General features: G+C 44.7%; 1 protein-coding gene across 1 annotated transcript in view; it reads left to right on the top strand.

Moving 5' to 3' along the window:
* Positions 1 to 12400: 12400 nt before the first annotated feature.
* LOC121864584 (putative mediator of RNA polymerase II transcription subunit 12) overlaps positions 12401 to 22625 on the top strand; it is a gene marked incomplete at its 3' end in the record, with an annotated part of 107723 nt that continues 97498 nt past the window's right edge. Inside the window, 1 exon segment of the mRNA XM_042363650.1 lies at positions 12401 to 12638. Within this exon segment, the coding sequence (XP_042219584.1) occupies positions 12562 to 12638 (77 nt within the window).

The raw sequence follows: 22625 nt of genomic DNA, 5'->3' as shown, positions 1-22625 counted from the left end.
CCATGTCATCTATATTTAAGTTGGGCCATGTCATCTATATTTAGTACCAGTTGGGCATGTCATCTATATTAGCTCATGTCATCTATATTTAGTACCAGTTGGCCATGTCATCTATTTTAGTACCAGTTGGGCTCATCAATAATTAGATCAGTAGCCATGTCATCTATATTTAGTACCAGTTGGGCCATGTCATCTATATTTAGTACCAGTTGGGCTATGTCATCTATATTTAGTACCAGTTGGGCCATGTCATCTATATTTAGTACCAGTTGGGCCATGTCATCTATATTTAGTACCAGTTGGGCCATGTCATCAATAATTAGTACCAGCTGGGCTATGTCATCTATATTTAGTACCAGATGGGCCGTCATCTATATTTAGTAAATTTGGGCCATGTCATCAATAATTAGTACAGCTACATGTCATCTATATTTAGTACCACCATGTCATCTATATTTAGTACCAGCTAGCCATGTCATCTATATTTAGTACCAGTTGGGCCATGTCATCTATATTTAGATACCAGCTGCATGTCATCTATATATAGACAGCTGGACCATGTCATCTATATTTAGTACCAGCTGGGCCTCTTATCTATATTTAGTACCAGTTGGGCCATGTCATCTATATTTAGTACCAGTTGGGCCATGTCATCAATAATTAGTACCAGTTGGGCCATGTCATCTATATTTAGTACCAGCTGGGCCATGTCATCTATATTTAGTAACTTAGTTAAATATCAATATATAGTGACAGTGGCCATGTCATCTATATTTAGTACCACATATGTCATCTATATTTAGTACCAGTTGGGCCATGTCATCAATAATTAGTACCAGTTGGGCCATGTCATCTATATATAGTGACAGAGGGGCCATGTCATCTATATTTAGTACCAGTTGGGCCATGTCATCAATATATAGTGACAGTTGGGCCATGTCATCTATATTTAGTACCAGTTGGGCCATGTCATCTATATTTAGTACCAGTTGGGCCATGTCATCAATAATTAGTACCAGTTGGGCCATGTCATCTATATAGTGACAGTTGGCCATGTCATCTATATTTAGTACCAGTTGGGCCATGTCATCTATATTTAGTACCAGTTGGGCCATGTCATCAATAATTAGTACCAGTTGGGCCATGTCATCTATATTTAGTACCAGCCATGTCATCTATATTTAGTACCATGCTGGGCCATGTCATCTATATTTAGTACCAGTTGGGCCATGTCTATTAGTGACGGCTGTCATCTATATTTAGTACCAGCTGGGCATCATCTATATTTAGTACCAGCTGGGCCATGTCATCTATATTTAGTACCAGTTGGGCCATGTCATCTATATTTAGTACCAGCTGGGCCATGTCATCATATATAGTGACAGTTGGCCATGTCATCTATATTTAGTACCAGCTGGACCATGTCATCTATATTTAGTACCAGCTGGGCCATGTCATCTATATTTAGTACCAGTTGGGCCATGTCATCTATATTTAGTACCAGCTGGGCCATGTCATCTATATATAGTGACAGTTGGGCCATGTCATCTATATTTAGTACCAGTTGGGCCATGTCATCTATATTTAGTACCAGCTGGCCATGTCATCTATATATAGTGACAGTTGGGCCATGTCATCTATATTTAGTACCAGCTGGGCTATGTCATCTATATTTAGTATTAGCTGGGCCATGTCATCAATAATTAGTACCAGCTGGGCCTATTGTCTATATATATGACAGTTGGGCCATGTCATCTATATTTAGTACCAGCTGGGCCATGCTATGTATAATTAGTACCATCTGGGCCATGTCATCAATAATTAATACCAGCCATATGTCATCAATAATTAATACCAGATGGGCCATGTCATCAATAATAGTACCAGCTGGCCATGTCATCTATATATAGTGACAGTTAGGCCATGTCATCTATATTTATTACGCGCGCCATGTCATCAATAATATTCAAACAACTGGGCCATGTCATCAATAATTAATACCAGCTGGGCCATGTCATCAATAATTAGTACCAGCTGGGCCATGTCATCAATAATTAGTACCAGCTGGGCCATGTCATCTATATATAGTGACAGTGGCTGTCATCTATATTTAGTACCAGCTGGGCCATATCTTATAGTGACAGTTGGGCCATGTCATCTATATTTAGTACCAGCTGGGCTTATGTCATCTATATATAGTGACAGTTGGGTATGTCATCTATATTTAGTACCAGCTGGACCATGTCATCTATATTTATTACCAGCTGGGCCATGTTATATATAATTAGTACCAGCTGGGCCATGTTATGTATAATTAGTACCAGCTGGGCCATATCATCTGTATTCAGAGCAAGCTGGCCATATCATCTGTATCTAGAGCCAGCTGGCCATATCATCTGTATCTAGAGCCAGCTGGGCCCTAAATTCTGTATCCAGAGCCAGCTGGGCCATATCTGTATCTAGAGCCAGCTGAATATATCATCTGTATCTGAGCCAGCTGGGCCATATCATCTGATTCAGAGCCAGCTGGGCCTTCACATCTGTATCTAGAGCCAGCTGGGCCATATCCATCTGTATCTAGAGCCAGCTGGGCCATATATCATCTGTATCTAGAGCCAGCTGGGCCATATCATCTGTATCTAGAGCCAGCTGGGCCATATATCATCTGTATCTAGAGCCAGCTGGGCCATATCATCTGTATTAGGAGCAAGCTGGGCCATATCATCTGTACTGAGCCAGCTGGGCCATATCATCTGTATCTAGAGCCAGCTGGGCCCTACATCTGTATCTACTGGGGCCATATCATCTGTATCTAGAAAGCTGGGCCCTACCATCTGTATCTAGAGCAGCTGGGCCCTACCATCTGTATCTAGAGCAAGCTGGGCCCTACCATCTGTATCTAGAGAAGCTGGCCCTTACCATCTGTATCTAGAGCAGCTGACATATCATCTGTATCTAGAGCCAGCTGGGCCTCACCATCTGTATCTAGAGCAAGCTGACATATCACTCCAGTATCCAGAAAGCTGGGGCATATCATCTGTATCTAGAGCAAGCTGGCATATCATCTGTATCTAGAGCAGCTGCCATATCATCTGTATCTAGAGCCAGCTGGGCCATATCATCTGTATCTAGAGCCAGCTAAATATATCTGTATCCAGAGCAAGCTGGCACCATCTGTATCTAGAGAAGCTGGCCCACCATCTGTATCTAGAGCAAGCTAGCATATCATCTGTATCTAGAGCAAGCTGGGCCCTATCATCTGTATCTAGAGCCAGCTGGGCCATATCATCTGTATCTAGAGCCAGCTGGGCCATATCATCTGTATCTAGAGCAAGCTAACATATCATCTGTATCCAGAGCCAGCTGGGCCATATCATCTGTATCTAGAGCAGCTGGGCCATATCATCTGTATCTAGAGCCAGCTGCGCCATATCATCTGTATCTAGAGCCAGCTGGCCATACTATCTGTATCTAGACCAGCTACCATATCATCTGTATCTAGCAGCTGGGCCATATCATCTGTATCTAGAGCCAGCTCAACATATCATCTGTATCTAGAGCCAGCTGGGCCATATCATCTGTATCTAGAGCCAGCTGGGCCATATCATCTGTATCTAGAGCCAAAGGCCATATCATCTGTATCTAGAGCCAGCTGGGCCATATCATCTGTATCGAGCAAGCTGGGCATATCATCTGTATCTAGAGCCAGCTGGGCCATATCATCTGTATCTAGAGCCAGCTACCATCATCTGTATCTAGAGCCAGCTGGGCCATATCATCTGTATCTAGAGCCAACTGGGCCATATCATCTGTATCTAGAGCAAGCTGGGCCATATCATCTGTATCTAGAGCAAGCTGGGCCATATCATCTGTATCTAGGAGCAAGCTGGGCCATACCACTGTATCAGAGCCAGCTGGGCCTCACCATTGTATCTAGGAGCTGGGCCATATCATCTGTATCTAGAGCAAGCCAACATATCATCTGTATCTAGAGCAAGCTGGGCCATATCATCTGTATCTAGAGCAAGCTGGGCCATCATCATCTGTATCTAGAGCAAGCTGGGCCACATCATCTGTATCTAGAGCAAGCTGGCCATATCGCCCAGTTCACATCATCTGTATCTAGAGCAAGCTGCCATATCATCTGTATCTAGAGCAAGCTGCCATATCATCTGTATCTAGAGCAAGTCAACACATCTGTATCTAGAGCAAGGCCATATCTGTATCTAGAGAAGCTGGGCCATATCATTATCTGGATTCATGTTGGGCCATATCATCTGTATCTAGAGCAAGCTGGCATATCATCTGTATCTAGAGCAAGCTGGCCATATCATCTGTATCTAGAGCAAGTGGGCCATATCATCTGTATCTAGAGCAAGCTGGGCCATATCATCTGTATCTAGAGCCACAATACACTATCTGTATCTAGAGCAAGCTGGGCCATATCATCTGTATCTAGAGCAAGCTGGGCCCTACCATCTGTATCTAGAGCAAGCTGGGCCATATCATCTGTATCTAGAGCCATCTGGGCCCTATCATCTGTATCTAGGCTGGGCCATACCATCTGTATCTAGAGCAAGCTGGGCCATATCATCTGTATCTAGAGCAAGCTGGGCCCTATCATCTGTATCTAGAGCAAGCTGGCATATCATCTGTATCCAGAGCCATCTGCCCTACCATCTGTATCTAGAGCAAGCTGGCCATACCATCTGTATCTAGAGCAAGCTACCATATCATCTGTATCTAGAGCCAGCTGGGCCTATCATCTGTATCTAGAGCAAGCTGGGCCACATCATCTGTATCTAGAGCAAGCTGGGACATATCATCTGTATCTAGAGCAAGCTGGGCCATATCATCTGTATCCAGAGCAAGCTGGGCCATATCATCTGTATCTAGAGCCAGCTGGGCCCTACCATCTGTATCTAGAGCAAGCTGGGCCCTACCATCTGTATCTGGAGCCAGCTGGCATACCATCTGTATCTAGAGCCAGCTGGGCCTATCATCTGTATCTAGAGCAAGCATACATATCATCTGTATCTAGAGCCAGCTGGGCCATATCATCTGTATCTAGAGCAAGCTGGGCCATATCATCTGTATCTCTAGAGCAAGCTGGGCCATATCATCTGTATCTAGAGCAAGCTGGGCCATATCATCTGTATCTAGAGCAAGCTGGGCCCTACTCATCTGTATCTAGAGCCAGCTGGGTACCATCTGTATCTAGAGCCAGCTGGGCCTATATCATCTGTATCTAGAGCAAGCTGGGACATATCATCTGTATCTAGAGCAAGCTGGGACATATCATCTGTCTAGAGCAAGCTGGGCCATATCATCTGTATCTAGAGCCAGCTGGGCCATATCATCTGTATCTAGAGCAAGCTGGGCCCTATCATCTGTATCTAGAGCCAGCTGGGCCATATCATCTGTATCCAGAGCCATCTGGGCCATATCATCTGTATCTAGAGCAAGTTGGGCCATATCATCTGTATCTAGAGCAAGCTCATCATCATCTGTATCTAGAGCAACTGGGCCATATCATCTGTATCTAGAGCCAGCTGGGCCATATCATCTGTATCTAGAGCCAGCTGGGCCATATCATCTGTATCTAGAGCCATTCAATATATATATCTACCAGCTCAGGCCATATCATCTGTATCTAGAGCAAACTTGGCCATATCATCTGTATCTAGAGCCAGCTGGGCCATATCATCTGTATCTAGAGCAACTGGGCCATATCATCTGTATCTAGAGCCATCTGCCATATCATCTGTATCTAGCAAACTGGGCCATATCATCTGTATCTAGAGCCATTCAACATATCATCTGTATCTAGAGCCAGCTGGGCCATATCATCTGTATCTAGAGCCAGCTGGGCCATATCATCTGTATCTAGAGCAAGCTGGGCCATATCATCTGTATCTAGAGCAAGCTGGCCCTACCATCTGTATCTAGAGCCAGCTGGGCCATATCATCTGTATCTAGAGCCATCTGGGCCATATCATCTGTATCTAGAGCAAGCTGGCATACCATCTGTATCTAGAGCCAGCTGGGCCATATCATCTGTATCTAGAGCCAGCTGGGCCCTACCATCTGTATCTAGAGCCATCTGGGCCATATCATCTGTATCTAGAGCCATCTGGGCCATATCATCTGTATCTAGAGCCAGCTGGCCATATCATCTGTATCTAGAGCAAGCTGCCTATATCATCTGTATCTAGAGCCATCTGGGCCATATCATCTGTATCTAGAGCAAACTGGGCCATATCATCTGTATCTAGAGCCAGCTGGGCCATATCATCTGTATCTAGAGCAAACTGGGCCATATCATCTGTATCTAGAGCAACCAAATATATCATCTGTATCTAGAGCAAACTGGGCCATATCATCTGTATCTAGAGCCATCTGGGCCATATCATCTGTATCTAGAGCAACTGGGCCCTACCATCTGTATCTAGAGCCATCTGGGCCATATCATCTGTATCTAGAGCCATCTGGGCCATATCATCTGTATCTAGACAGCTGGGCCATATCATCTGTATCTAGAGCAAACTGGGCCATATCATCTGTATCTAGAGCAAACTGGGCCATATCATCTGTATCTAGAGCAACTGGGCCATATCATCTGTATCTAGAGCCATCTGGGCCATATCATCTGTATCTAGAGCCATCTGGGCCATATCATCTGTATCTAGAGCCATCTGGGCCATATCATCTGTATCTAGAGCCATCTGGGCCATATCATCTGTATCTAGAGCAAACTGGGCCATATCATCTGTATCTAGAGCCATCTGGCATATCATCTGTATCTAGAGCAAACTGGGCCATATCATCTGTATTCAGAGCCATCTGGGCCATATCATCTGTATCTAGAGCCATCTGGGCCCTCCATACTCTGTTATAACCCGTCTGTACCACCAAGTCTCTGCTGTACTCTAGTCTATAGTAAATGATGAGCTTTTCTGAACGTTAAGCAACTTGGGGAGGGCCAATTTCTCTTGATCTAAACCCAATTTGACCATCTGCTTTAATAACCAGCTGTGTGTGTGTGTGTGCGTGTGTGTGTGTTGTGCCTGGGCTATCTGCTTTGTGTGTTTAGGGTCAAGTGTGTTCACGGACGGTACTTTAATGTGTGTGTGTGTGTGTGTGTGTGTGTGTGTGTGTGTGTGTGTGTGTGTGTGTGTGTGTGTGTGTGTGTGTGTGTGTACAAGCCAGCTGGGCCACCATCTCTTCCTGGTTGAGAGGCAGCGAGACACCAACTTTAATGGACCACCAACCCATCCTAAATGTCTATAGCCACCTACGATGATACCAGCTTTAACATAGTTACCAATACCATCTTCCTTAAGCAGCTGCTGGGGACGAGAAGTTTAATATCTACTGTAAAGAAAGAACATCATCTTAACTATACCTAGCCAGCTGTTGCACCACCTGTTGATATGATCTTTAAGCATGTTAGACACCAGCTGAACCATCCACCTACAACAGCCTGACACACATCTATGAGCTGTTAAAGAGACGTGATTTATTCCTAGGAGTCGCATCAATATTAGGTATCAGTGTTAATTTCACCTTATTAATAAATACACTAATTCTACCTAGGGGGTTAGGTTAGGTTAGGTTAGATTAGATTAGGTTAGATTAGTTTAGGTTTATTTTGGTTAGATTAGGTTAGGTTAGATTAAATTAGATTTGATCAGATGAGATTATAAATATTAAATTAGATGACATTTGCTTAGTGATAGTTTAGGTTATATTCAGTTAAGTTAGATTAGATTATATACGATTAATTTAGATTAGGTTAGAGTAAATTAAGTTAGGTTAGGTTAGGTTAGGTTAGGTTAGGTTACCGTCAGGGCACAGACTCATCGGGTGACATAAGCTGGTGAGTCTAATCGTCTAATCTTCGCCTAATCTCAAAGATAATTAACACACATACACACACACACACACACATAGGCTCCACCACCACCACTACTACCACATAGGCTCCAGTACCACCACCACCATTACTACCACACAGGCTCCAGCTCCACCACTATTACTACCACATAGGCTCCACCACCACCACTATTACTACCACATAGGCTCCAGCACTACCACTACTACCACATAGGCTCCAGGACCACTACCATACTACCACATAGGCCCAGCACTACCACTACTACCACATAGGCCCACCACCACCACATACTTACCACATAGGCTCCAGCACTACCACTACTACCACATAGGCTCCAGGACCACTACCACTACTACCACATAGGCTCCAGCACTACCACTACTACCACAATAGGCTCCAGGACCACTACCACTAATACCACATAGGCTCCAGCACTACCACTACTACCACATAGGCCCAGGACCACTACCACTACTACCACATAGGCCCAGCACTACCACTACTACCACACAGGCTCCAGTACCACCACCACCATTACCCACATAGGCTCAAACACTCCACCATTACTACCACATAGGCTCCAGCACCACCACCATTACTACCACATAGGCCCAGCACCACCACCACCATTACTACCATAGGCTCCAGCACCACCAGTATTACTACCACTTAGGCTCCACCACACCACTATTACTACCACATAGGCTCCAGCACCACCACCACTATTACTACCACATAGGCTCCACCACCACCACTATTACTACCACATAGGCCAGCACCACCACCACCACACACCACATAGGCCCAGCACCACCACCATTACTACCACATAGGCTCCACCACCACCACCATTACTACCACATAGGCTCCAGCACAAACCACCAGTACTACCAGCCCTTAGGCTTCCAGTACCACCACCACCATTACTACCACATAGGCTCCACCACCACCACCATTACACCACATAGCCCAGCACCACCACCACCACACTACCACATAGGCCCCAGCACCACACCATTACTACCACAGGCTCCACCACCACCACATTACTACCACATAGGCCCAGCACCACCACCACCATTACTACCACACATAGGCCCAGCACCACCACCACTACCACATAGTCCACCACCACCACCATTGCTACCACATAGGCTCCAGCACCACCACCACCATACTACCACATAGGCTCCAGCACCACCCCACATCACATACAGGCTCCACCACACCACCATTACCACCTCATAGGCTCCAGCACCACCACCACCATTACTACCACATCGGCTCCAGCACCACCACCACCATTACTACCACATAGGCTCCAGCACCACCACCATTACTACCACATAGGCTCCACCACCACCATTACTACCACATAGGCTCCAGCACAACCACACCACCATTACTACCACATTGGCTCCAGCACCACCACCACCATTACTACCACATAGGCTCCAGCACCACCACCACTACTGCCACATAGGCTCCACCACCACCATCACCACCATTACTATCACATAGGCTCCACCACCACCATCACCACCATTACTATCACATAGGCTCCAGCACCACCACCACCATACCACATAGGCTCCACCACCACCACTATTACTACCACATAGGCTCCAGCACCACCACTATTACTACCAAATAGGCTCCAGACCACCACTATTACTACCACATAGGCCCAGCACCACCACCATTCTACCTCACATAGCCCACCACCACCATTACTACCACATAGGCTCCAGCACCACCACCACTACTACCACTAGGCTCCAGTACCACCACCACACATTACTACCACATAGGCTCCACCACCACCACTATTACTACACATAGGCTCCACCACCACCACTACTACACCACATAGGCTCCACCCACCACCACACACATAAGCTCCACCACCACCATTACTACCACATAGGCTCCAGCACCACCACCACTACTACCACACATAGGCCTAGTACCACCACCATTACTATCCACATAGGCTCCAGCACAACCACCAGTACTACCACTTAGGCTTCAGTACCACCACCACCATTACTACACATAGGCTCCACCACCACCACCATTACTACCACATAGGCCCAGCACCACCACCACCATTACTCCACACATAGGCCCAGCACCACCACCATTACTATCCACATAGGCCCACCACCACCACCATTACTACCACACATAGGCTCCAGCACCACCACCACCACACTACCACATAGGCCCAGCACCACCACCACCATTACTACCACATAGGCTCCAGCACCACCACCACCATTACTACCACACATAGACTCCAGCACCACCACCACTACACCACACATAGGCCCAGCACCACCACCACCATTACTACCACACTAGGCCCAGCACAACCACCAGTACTACCACTTAGGCTTCAGTACCACCACCACACTACCACATAGGCTCCAGCACAACCCACCAGTACTACCACTTAGGCTCCACCACCACCATTACTACCACATAGGCCAGCACCACCACCACCATTCTACCACGGCGCAACCACCATTACTACCACATAGCCAGCACCACCATTACTACCATAGCTGCAGCACCACCACCACTACTACCACATAGGCTCCAGTACCACCACCACCATTACCCACATAGGCTCCAGCACCACCACTATTACTACCACATAGCCCACCACCACTATTACTACCACATAGGCTCCAGCACCACCACCACTATTACTACCACATAGGCTCCAGCACCACCACCACATTACCACATAGGCCCACCACCACCATTATTACCACATAGGCCCAGCACCACCACCACTATTACTACCAATGGCCCACCACCACCACTATTACTACCACAGGCTCCAGCACCACCACTACACACAGACCACCACTACATGCCCAGCACCACCACCACTATTACTACCACATAGGCTCCACCACCACTATTACTACCACATAGGCTCCAGCACCACCACCACTATTACTACCACATAGGCTCCAGCACCACCACCACCATTACTACCACATAGGCCCAGCACCCCACACTACTACCACATAGGCTCCACCACCACCACTATTACTACCACATAGGCCCAGCACCACCACTATCACTACCACATAGGCTCCAGCACCACCACCATTACTACCACATAGGCTCCACACCACCACCACTACCACATAGGCTCCAGCACCACCACCACTACTACCACATAGGCTCCAGTACCACCACCACCACACCACACAGGCTCCAGCTCCACCACCACCATTACTACCACACAGGCTCCAGCTCCACCACTATTACTACCACATAGGCTCCACCACCACCAACAACAACACCATTATTGACTATTAGAACACCCTTGTGACTAGCAGTAGTTAGGTGACGCACTAACTGTGAAGAGATGGGTGAGGGATTTAGTGAGTGGGGAGTTCAGAATGACTGGGGATTTAGAAACAGGATTTAGAATGACTGGGGATTTAGAAACAGGATTTAGGAAGACTGGGGATTTAGAAACAGGATTTAGAATGAGAGGGGATTTAGAAACAGGGTTTAGAAAGACTGGGGATTTAGAAACAGGATTTAGAATGAGAGGGGATTTAGAAACAGGATTTAGAAAGACTGGGGATTTAGAAACAGGATTTAGAATGACTGGGGATTTAGAAACAGGATTTAGAATGAGTGGGGATTTAGAAACAGGATTTAGAATGAGTGGAGATTTAGAAACAGAATTTAGAAAGACTGGGGATTTAGAAACAGGATTTAGGAAGACTGGGGATTTAGAAACAGGATTTAGAATGACTGGGGATTTAGAAACAGAATTTAGGAAGACTGGGGATTTAGAAACAGAATTTAGAATGACTGAAGACCTACCATACCATTGTTTTGTTCTATACTGTCCCAACCATTCACTCGTCATGGTAGTTGTTGTAATAGTTTATGATGTAGCAGTCAGGATAGTGATGGCAGTGGTGGCGTGGTAGCCATTAGGATAGTGGTGATAAGTGGTTGTGAGAGTGGTGATGGTAATGGTGGTAGTTAGGTACTGTAATAGTATTGGGTAGTGGTGGTGAGACGATAGTGGTGGTTGTGGTGATGAGGTAGCAGCCAGGGTAGTGGTGTGGTGTGGTAGGAGGAAGGTAGCATCATGGTAGTGGTGTGGTAGTAGGAAGGTAGTAGCATCATGGTAGTGGTGTGGTAGGAGGAAGGTAGCATCATGGTAGTGGTGTGGTAGTAGGAAGGTAGTAGCATCATGGTAGTGGTGTGGTAGTAGGAAGGTAGTAGCATCATGGTAGTGGTGTGGTAGGAGGAAGGTAGCATCATGGTAGTGGTGTGGTATGGAAAGGTAGCATCATGGGGGAGAGGCAGCTGGGGTAGCGGCAGTAGCAGCGGCAGGAGTAGTGGCGGGCGGCGTGGCTGGGGAGCGCGGCGTGGAGGGCCAGAAGGAGCGGCGGGCGGCGGTGCGCGCGTCGGGACGGTCAGGTGATCAATAGCCAGGCAGCTCGCGGCCCCGGGTGCGCCGACACGACGAAGGAGCAGGAGGAGCAGGCGGGGGCCGGGCCAGTGACGATGGTGCCAGTGTGATGCCCAGCAGGGCCGCCGAGACCCGCGGGCAGGAGACCCACACCACCTCAACACTCGAGCCTCACTAAGGCCTCCATACTGGACTTACTGCCAACATGAAGCGACGTATCGGGTTCGGTAACGACGGGGAGTTCATGTCCTATTTGCTGGACGTTACCGACCGCTCTCAAAGGTAGGTGCTTTGTGGCGCCCTGGCAAGGAGGGGCTCTCAGATATGGCGAGTGGCACAGCGGCTGTGGGCGCTGTTTTACGCCAGCTGGGAGGCCTCTGAGGATTGTGCTGGGGGAATTAGGAGGCAGTGGATGCTGTTGGAAGCTGAGGACTGTGTGGGCTGTAGTTAGGGAGTGAGAGAACACTGGGGGATAGGGGGGGAGAAGAAGGGTTGTGAAGGTACAACCGTGGTGGCCGTGACGTGGCTGATGGTGCACAGTGAAGTTATCTTAAACGCCGCTCCTTGTTGACTCTTGACGGCGGAGATCAACACCTGAGTGCGAGGTGTGTGGGCAGCCAGGACACGTAGCCATCACCCATCCTTACATACCTCAGTCTTTCCCACCCATCTGCCGTTTCCCACCCACCTGTTCATGCCCACCCACCTGTCTCTGCCCACCCACCTGTCTCTGCCCACTCAGCTACTAATACCTGACCAGGTTGAACAAGTATCGTGTATCAGTGATCCTCTGGGATGTTCTCTCGTATAAATCAAATACCTTCAGTTTAGTTATTGTGCTCGCGGGGTGACTGTGATTACGTGAGGGGTGACTGTGACCCCTGGCTGTTGACTGTGGAGGGGTGACTGTGACCCCTGGCTGTTGACTGTGAGGGGTGACTGTGACCCCTGGCTGTTGACTGTGAGGGGTGACTGTGACCCCTGGCTGTTGACTGTGAGGGGTGACTGTGACCCCTGGCTGTTGACTGTGAGGGGTGACTGTGACCCCTGGCTGTTGACTGTGAGGGGTGACTAATTACGTGAGGGGTGACGGTGATCCCTTGTTACTGGCTGTGGGATCGTACAATTGTCCGTGACCTCATGCTATTGACTGTGAGCCCCTGAGACGTGACTGTTAATTGTGACCCCCATGGAATTTGACCTCCTACAGTTAGTTATTAAAACCTAAAGGTGACTTGAGACCAAAGGGTGACCGTGATTTCCTGTGTGTGTGTGTGTGTGTATGACCGTGATTTCCTGTGTGTGTGTGTGTATGACTGTGATTTCCTGTATGTGTGTGTGTGTGTGTGTGTAGTGTCCTTGATGGTGTATTGAGTACGTCTGGTATAGGTGAGAGGTTCCGTAACTACTGAGAAGGTGTTGACAGTGTCTTTGGTTGTCTGTTGGTCATTGTCTTTGTGTTATGGTGGACGTAACAGCAAGTTGGCTTTGTGTTATAGCTGAGTGGTCGTGGTGTATGGGTGTGGCGATGGTGGTGGTGATGATGGTGGTGTGTATGTGTAGTGGTTATAGTGATAGTGGTAGGTGGGTGTATGGTGGTAGTGATGGTCGTGAAGTTGGCGGGCATAATGGTTATAGTGGTGGTAGTACATGCGTGGTGTGTGTGTATGGTTATGGTAGTGGTGGTGTGTGGGTGTGTGTGGTGATGAGGGTGGTGGCGTTAGGGTGTGGGTGGTGGTGCGTGTTTGTGTGGTAGTGATGCTAGTAATGGTGTTGCTTGGAGGGATGTATCGGTGGTGGGTGGTGATGATAGTGAGTTGGCAGGTGTGGTGGTGGTGATAGTGGTAGTGGTGTGGGCGTGTGTGGTGGTGGTCTATGGCGTGGTGGTGAAGAGGGTGGTGGCGTTAGGATGTGGGTGGTGATACGTGTGCGTGGTAATGGTGCTGTGTGGAAGGGTGTAATGGTGGGTTGTGGTGTGTGTGTGTGGGCAGATGAAGTGGTAGCGGTGTGTGGGTGGATGTGATGATGGTTGTGGTGATGTGTGAGGACGATGGTGACGATGGTGATGATGGTGATGTGGTCTCTTGCAGCCAATAGATAGATAAGAATTGAACTATTACTATTTTTATTACTATTATTACTATTATTATTATTATTATCTTGATGTAACGTGAAAACTTGATCTTGTGATGTGAAGAATTTATCTGGTAATATTAGGAAGTAATTTTATCCAGTTGGGAATTTATTTTTTTAAGAAAATAATCGATTTATGGGAATTTCGTATCTTGTTTTTATTTGAAGTATTTTGGGATTTCACTGCATTTATGGGAGAGTTTTATATAGAGCTGAGATTGTTGTGGGTGTTACTGTTGTGTTGTGGTGTTATTTTAGTGTTGTGTTGTGGTGAGCTAACTTTGTGTTGTGGTGTGTTATTGTTGTGTTGTGGGTGTTATTGTTGTGTTGTGGTGTGTTATTATTGTGTTGTGGGTGTTATTATTGTGTTGTAGTGTGTTACCTTTGTGTTGTGGTTGTTATTGTTGTGTTGTGGGTGTTATTGTAGTGTTGTGGGTGTTATTGTTGTGTTGTGATTATTATTGTTGTGTTGTGGGTGTTATTATTGTGTTGTAGTGTGTTACCTTTGTGTTTTGGTGTTAACTTTGTGTTGTGGTGTTAACTTTGTGTTGTGGTGTTAACTTTGTGTTGTGGTGTTAACTTTGTGTTGTGGTGTTAACTTTGTGTTGTGGTGTTAATTTTGTGTTGTGGTATTTTAATTTTGTGTTGTGGTGTGTTAACTTTGTGTTGTGATTTGTTAACTTGGTGTTTTGGTGATAATATTGTGTTGTGAATTGTTTTTAATTTTTGTATTTGTGGTGTTAACTTTGTGTTGTGGTGTTAACTTTGTGTTGTGGTGTTAATTTTGTGTTGTGGTATTTTAATTTTGTGTTGTGGTGTGTTAACTTTGTGTTGTGATTTGTTAACTTGGTGTTTTGGTGATAATATTGTGTTGCGGTGTGTTAACTTGGTGTAGTGGTGTGTTAACTCTGTGCTGTGGGTATACTAAGCTTTTCGGTATACAAAGAAGCAGTCTACCATCCTCACTTCCCAAAAGTAAAAATCAGGTACCCATTCATAACCTGGGTCGACTGAGGGGTGCCCAGAATGCGAACCAGCGACCATTAGGACAGAATTCGAATGCTGTATCTACTCGGCCTTGACACCTGTTTGATGTTAGTGCATGAATTTAAAGAGCAGCTACGGGAGGCGTCTTTGGGGCTGGGGATTTTTAGTGAACGAGCTTTAATGAGTGAAAGATAATGGTATATTTTTTGGGTGTGGATTAAAAAAAAAATTATTGATGCCTAGAAGAAAAAGACATTGGTGATGGGAGATATTAATCTTGTAGTTTATTATATTAGAAAACTCAATGTTGTTAATGATCTTACCAGTTGGTTAGATAGGAGTTACTGTAAACAAGGCTGTGTGTGCTTTCTCCAATACTGTATTATATCTGTTCACAATATTTAATGATATTTAGAGAGAAAAGTTAAAGTTAATAAAAGGTTAATGATAAAATAATGTAAAATAGTCGGTATAAAAATGATATATTGTTCATATTATAGATATTGAAGCGCAATTACCAATATTAGCCAATGGAAAAGGCGAACAGTGTTGACTTAGAGTTATTGATGTAAAATAATATATCCAACAAACAGGGTTGGGGGGGAGGGGGCGAACACAAGTGGTAAAAAGAAAATCCTAGAATGATAAATATGGTATCCATCAGGGAACTAAAACAGGTGGAAAGCTGTGTGTGTTTGGGAAGCTGCTGTGATGAGAGAGAGAGAGAGAGAGAGAGATAGAGAGAAGGGGGGGTGGGGATTGTAGTTTTGAGATAAAGGCTACTGGTATATATGTTCAGTTGTGGACACTTACAGTAACATAAGGAGAGTAGAGGTTATCGTTATCTGATGCTACAGGAGAATGTTAAGGAACAAGTTATACTGATAGATAAACAATGTCATTATTATTATTATTATTATTATTATTATTATTATTATTATTATTATTATTATTATTATTATTATTATTATTATTATTGTTATTATTATTATTATTATTATTATTATTATTATTATTATTATTATTATTGTTATTATTATTATTATTATTATTATTATTATTATTATTATTATTTAGAGGAAAGTGAGAAATACTGATAAATTTATAAAATACGAATCATAAGAGACTAACCATATAATTAAGTATGAGAGAATAATGGTAGAGATTTAATGAGTAAAAAGTGAGGGTAGGAGGGCCAAGGGAAGGCAGAGATTGAGATGGAGGAATGAAATATATAAGGATTGGTAGAAACAGCCCTAACACCCTTTTGTATGGAGGACTGTGGTCACCAACCCTCAGAAGAGTGTGTCACCTTGATTAAATAATGTTTTATTAGAGTTTTAATATATGTTTTTTTATATTAATTAAGAAAGTTGTTAATTATTTATTTTTCCCGAGGGTTGTAATTTAATCTGAAAAAATTCACGTATTGTAGAATTGTTATAATACAAAGGATACATAATATTAACTCGATTTAAATACAGTATAATTATAACTGGCAGAATTTAATCACTTTGCAACTGATAATAAAGTCATTTTGAAACGTGAAATTAAAAGTATAATTATTAGAAAGAAATGAGTTTATGGCTCACAATTTTGACTGTGTTTACCATTAAAACGTCACATAGAATTTGCATATTGTTTCAAAACCGTAATAAAAAAATAAATAAAAGAAATGGCAAAGTCAAGTTATTTTCACCAGGAGTTTGTATAGTGTAGTTGGAGGGGTGGTGGCGGGTTATTTTCAACTGCACGATGGCAACACTGCATGGATCGATTTTTCGCGTAAGAGTTGGCAATGCTGTTTCCCTTCCTCTCGCTGGACACTCAGAACTCATTCACTTGTGACGTCACTTAGAGGCTGGTTACTTTATTTTAACCCTATTGTCTCTATAACAATTTTAAATCATTTTAATTCTGAGTTATCTTAATTCTAACTCATTTTGATTAGTTTTAACTCCTCTTTACCCTAATACTCTCTCTAAAACAGCATCAGAACCCATCTTTATACCTGTACGCTCTCTAAAACAGCATCAGAACCCATCTATACACTTATACTTTCTCTAAAACAGCATCAGAACTCATATATACATTTATACGTTCTCTAAAACAGCATCAGAACCAATCTTTATCCTTATACTTTCTCTAAAACAGCATCAGAACTCATATTTACATTTATACGTTCTCTAAAACAGCATCAGAACCAATCTTTATACCTATACGCTCTCTAAAACAGCATCAGAACCAATCTTTATCCTTATACTCTCTAAAACAGCATCAGAACCAATCTTTACACTTATACTTTCTCTAAAACAGCATCAGAACCAATCTTTATCCTTATACTTTCTCTAAAACAGCATCAGAACTCATATTTACATTTATACGTTCTCTAAAACAGCATCAGAACCCATCTTTATACCTGTACCTCTCTAAAACAGCGTCAGAACCCATCTATACACTTATACTTTCTCTAAAACAGCATCAGAACTCATATTTACATTTATACGTTCTCTAAAACAGCATCAGAACCAATCTTTATCCTTATACTCTCTAAAACAGCATCAGAACCAATCTTTATCCTTATACTCTCTAAAACAGCATCAGAACCCATCTTTATCCTTATACTCTTTCAAAACAGCATCGAGTAAGTTTATTGCCATACGTGTGATAAAGACAATAAGGACATAGTAATAATGTCAATCTATTTTAAAATTTTCCTCGAGGTCTAGAAGTTGTTTGTTTAAATTGATGATCATGTACATAGAAATATACAAAATATATATATATGAATGTAATCAGTACCAACCAAATTAACTAGCCAAAATATATACTGTATAGCTTTATTTAAGTGATTTTAGCTGTAGTTTGGGTAGGTTAGGTTAGGTTTGGTTAGGTTATGTTTGATTCAATTAGTTTATGTTTAGTTAGATTAGATTAGTTAAAATTGGGTTAGGTTAGGTTAGCGAAGGATGGCTTGAAATGAAAAGTCAATTATATTATACACCAACTAATTTTTATGGAGTTTTGATGATAAAAATTAATAGTCTGACGCAAAAACAAGCCTTTGTGTTTTATGGTTTAATCTGACGAGTATCCTCATTAAGGTTAGGTTAGGTTAGCTATAGTCTAGTTTCTGTTGAATTAGGTTAGGTTATTAGACTATGTTAGGTTAGGTTAGATTAGATTAGGTTAATTTAGCTATACTTTAGATTATGTAAAGTTAAGTAAGATGAGGCGAGGATGGGTCATCTTAGGGTGATATAAACTGGGGTTAATCTTCAGGACATTCCTTTAATAAACCAATAAAAGGCAATACTGTGGAAATTATTGTGATAGCCTCGACTTTTTTATAGCGTGAGAGACAATGGGGTGGGGGAAGGAGGGATGGAGGGGTAGGGAGGAGAGGGAGGGAGGGATGGAGGAAGGGAGGAAAAGGAGGGAGGAGGGGGAGGCGGAGGAGGGTGGTAGAAAAGAGGTGAAGAGGGAGGGAGGGACCGTGTGGGGTGGGTGTGAGGGGAGGTAGGTGGTGGGAAGGTGAGGAGGAGGTGGTGGGGAAAAGGGTGAGGAGGAGGGACCGTGTGGGGTTGAGGGTGGTGAGGGGAGAGGGGGGAACAGGGGAAGGAGGAAGGGTGGTAAGGAAAGAGGTGAGGGGAGGGAGGGACTGTGGGGTTGAGGGGAGAGTGGGAAAGGGGCGAGGAGGAGGAAGGGTGGTGGTAAGGGAAAGAGGTGAGGGAGGGAGGGGAGGGACCGTGTGGGGTTGAGGAGGTAGGAAGGGGGGCGAGGAAGGGGTGGTAAGGGAAAGAGGTGAGGGAGGGAGGGACCGTGTGGGTTGAGGGGGAGGTAGGAAGGCGAGAAGGGTGGTAAAGGGAAAAGGTGGAGGGAGGGAGGGACGGACCGTGTGGGGTTGAGGGGGGAAGGTGGAGTTGAAAGTGAGGGAAGGGGGTGGAGTGTACCTGAGGTGGGGTGGGACATTGCTTGGTATAATGTGGGGATGAGAGCCAACTTAGGATTATGAGGCCGTTACTTGGTCTAATGAGGGAGTTGTTTTGGTGCCATGCATGTGCCACTCTCCCTCTCTCCCTCACCACTCTCCCCCTCTCCCTCCCTCATAACCCTCTCCCTCCCTCTCTCCACCATCCACCCTCCCTCCCCATAACCCTCCTCCTCCTCAATATCCACCTCTCCCTCCCCTCATCCCCTCTCTCCCTCCCTCCCTCATCCCTCATCCTCCTCCCTCCCCCCTCTCCTCCCTCCCCTCCCCTTCCCTCCCCCCTCTCCCTCCCTCCCCCTCTCCTCCTCCCTCATCACCCCTCCCTCCCTCATCCCCTCCTCCCTCACCTCCCCTCCCTCCTCCCTCACCACCTCCCCTCCTCACCTCTCACCCTCCTCCTCATCACCCTCCCTCCCTCCCACCTCCCCTCATCACCCCTCCCTCCCCATCCCTCTCCCTCATCCCCCTCTCCCTCTCCCCCTCCACCCTCCCTCTCTCCTCTCCTCTCCTCTCCCTCCCTCATCACCCTCCTCTCTCCTCATACCTCCCCTCATCCCTCCCTCATAATCCTCCCTCTCTTTCCCCCACCCCCAGTTAACTTGGTTTATCCATACACAGAATTAATTTGGTTAATCGGCACGTTAAATCGTTTTATCGGCACTCACTCTCAATTTATCGGTATGGTAGCTCGTTTTATCGCTATGCTATCTGGGTTTATCGGTATGGTAGCTCGTTTTATCGGTATGCCAGCTGGGTTTATCGGTATGGTATTTCGTTTTATCGGTATGCAAGCTGGGTTTATCAGCTGATGGCTTGGTTTATCGGTATGCTAGTTGAGTTTATCGGTATACTAGCTTGGTTTATCGGTTCATTAGTTAAATTTTTTCGGGATGCTATCTTAGTTTATCGGCACGTCAATTTAGTTTATCGGTTTATCGGTACGCTATTTCTATTAATCAGCAAGGTAACTTGGGCGTTTTGTAGTTGCCCTCTTTAAGTAGACTTTATCGGGACTGTTGACTCGGTTTATCGGTATTCTAGGTCTGTACCTCCCTGAAACACTCTTGGTTTTCACGGCATGATGATAAGTTTGTAGCCAAGTCTCCATTCTTTTTTTAACCACTGGGCGGTTTAAGTCACTTTATGGGGACAGTGACTTTTTTCCCCACTGTCTGGATTAGGTTGGTTTTAGGCACGCTGATATTCTATAATGATTCGCCAGTAATGTTAAAACCAATAATAAGATCGCCAATTTATCGCCAATAATGGTAATTTTTATAAAATGATCGTAAATTAAGCCAAAACGCTTGAAAATATCGCCAATTAATCGTTAAAAAGGTAAAAACAGTTGAAATTTTGTACAATAATGTTAAAACAATTAGAAATGTCGCCATTAATGCTTAAACGATTATAAAGATCGCCAATAATGCTAAAACAATTGAAAATATCGCCAATAACGCGAAAAAGAAAAAAAAATGTTCGCCAATATTGCCCAAAACACAATGGTAAACAATTTATTCCTCAATGTAACCGACCTGGGCTATTTGTGGTCCTCATTCCCACAGAGTTCCAATAATGTACAGCCGCCTGCGCTTATACCTGGTACATTGGCGGCGCATTTTGGGAGATGTGGCAACTCTGTGTTTGATTACATCGTATTGAAACTCCTGGAGTGGCCCTAAGAAGCCTGGCAATAGTAACCAGACTAAGGATGTTAAATAAGCATTCCAGAGTTGCCACACCTCGCAAAATACACCAATTAACTATGAATTGTTATTGTTCTGATATTACAGGTGGGTTTGGAGGTCTTTTTTCATATTTGATTGCGAAATTAAGTTGGTCCGAGTTACGAACAAAACGACTCACAACCAGGCCCAAGAATGTAATCTGTTCGTAACTCGGGACATATTGTAGACTATGGATGTTAAGTGTTCCAGGTGTGGTTCATGTGTTTGGTTCATCCGGCAGTCATTAATTCTTGGGTCCTGGAGCTAAACTTAATCTAACTTGATTTACCATAACTTAACCTAACATAACTTACTCTTGTGTGGTTTATTCAATTTATTTTAACCTAACCTAAGCTAGCATAATTTAAGCTACAGTAATTTAACCTTATTTTCTCTTTTGTAGTTTAGTCTAATTTAACTTAATCTCACCATACCTTAAATTAATGCCACCCTAACCTAACCTAACCTAACCTTACCAACTTTTACATAATATAACCTAACTTACTCTAACTTAATATGACCTAGCTTAACCTAACCTAACTTGATATCTCATAATTTCTTCTCTTTTGTCCTTGCCTAAACTTAGAACAACTTAAAGTTTTAATAAAATAGTCACATCCTTGCCTCGAGCGCTACAGAAAGGTGTGGGGGGAAAAATGACGAGAATTTTAACCCTAGAAGAATTTTTTTTTTTTTTTTTTTGGTATGGTCGGGGAAAGTGACAGGGAAAAAATAGATTCACTTTAGTCTGGTCTGGACGTGGTAGGGAGAATTTTAGCCAAGTGACTGACTTTGAGTGTTTGGTCCTACGATGCTGTTTTGTTCCCTATATAGTTGTGTTGTTGTTGTTGTGGTTGTTGTTATTATTGTAGTTGTTGTTATGATTATTAATGGTTTTTGTTGTTGGCAATGGTATTATTATTATTTTATTATTAATTGACTAGTAAATGAATCTTCCCCGTTTTATTTACCTGCGTTAGTTAGTTCTGCTGTAAAATACTGAAGAAAAAATGTTACCTCACCCCCGGCCCACTTCCACTATGGGCTCCTTATTGCACCCCCGGCCACTCACACTCGGGCTCCTCATGCACCCAGCCGCTCACACTACAGGCTCCTCATTTACCCAGCCCTTTCACCTCGGGCTCCTCATTGCACCCGGCCCGCTCACACTACAGGCTCCTGTTACCCCGGCCACTCACACTACAGGCTCCTCGTACACCCCGGCCACTCACTACAGGCTCCTCCATTGCACCCCCAGCCCCACCCACACTACAGGCTCCTCAATGCACCCCCGGCCCGCTCACACTACAGGCTCCTCGTGCACCCCAGCCCCGCTCACACACAGGCTCCTCATTGCACCCCCAGCCGCTCACACTCCAGGCTCCTCGGCCCACCCCCGGCCCGCTCACACTGCAGGCTCCTCATTACCCG

This window comes from Homarus americanus, unplaced genomic scaffold (genome assembly GCF_018991925.1).
Source record: "Homarus americanus isolate GMGI-L3 unplaced genomic scaffold, GMGI_Hamer_2.0 scaffold13898, whole genome shotgun sequence".
NCBI lineage: Eukaryota > Metazoa > Arthropoda > Malacostraca > Decapoda > Nephropidae > Homarus > Homarus americanus.
The sequence above is the reverse complement of the archived record's forward strand: the minus strand, read 5'-3'. Positions and strand labels throughout refer to the sequence as shown.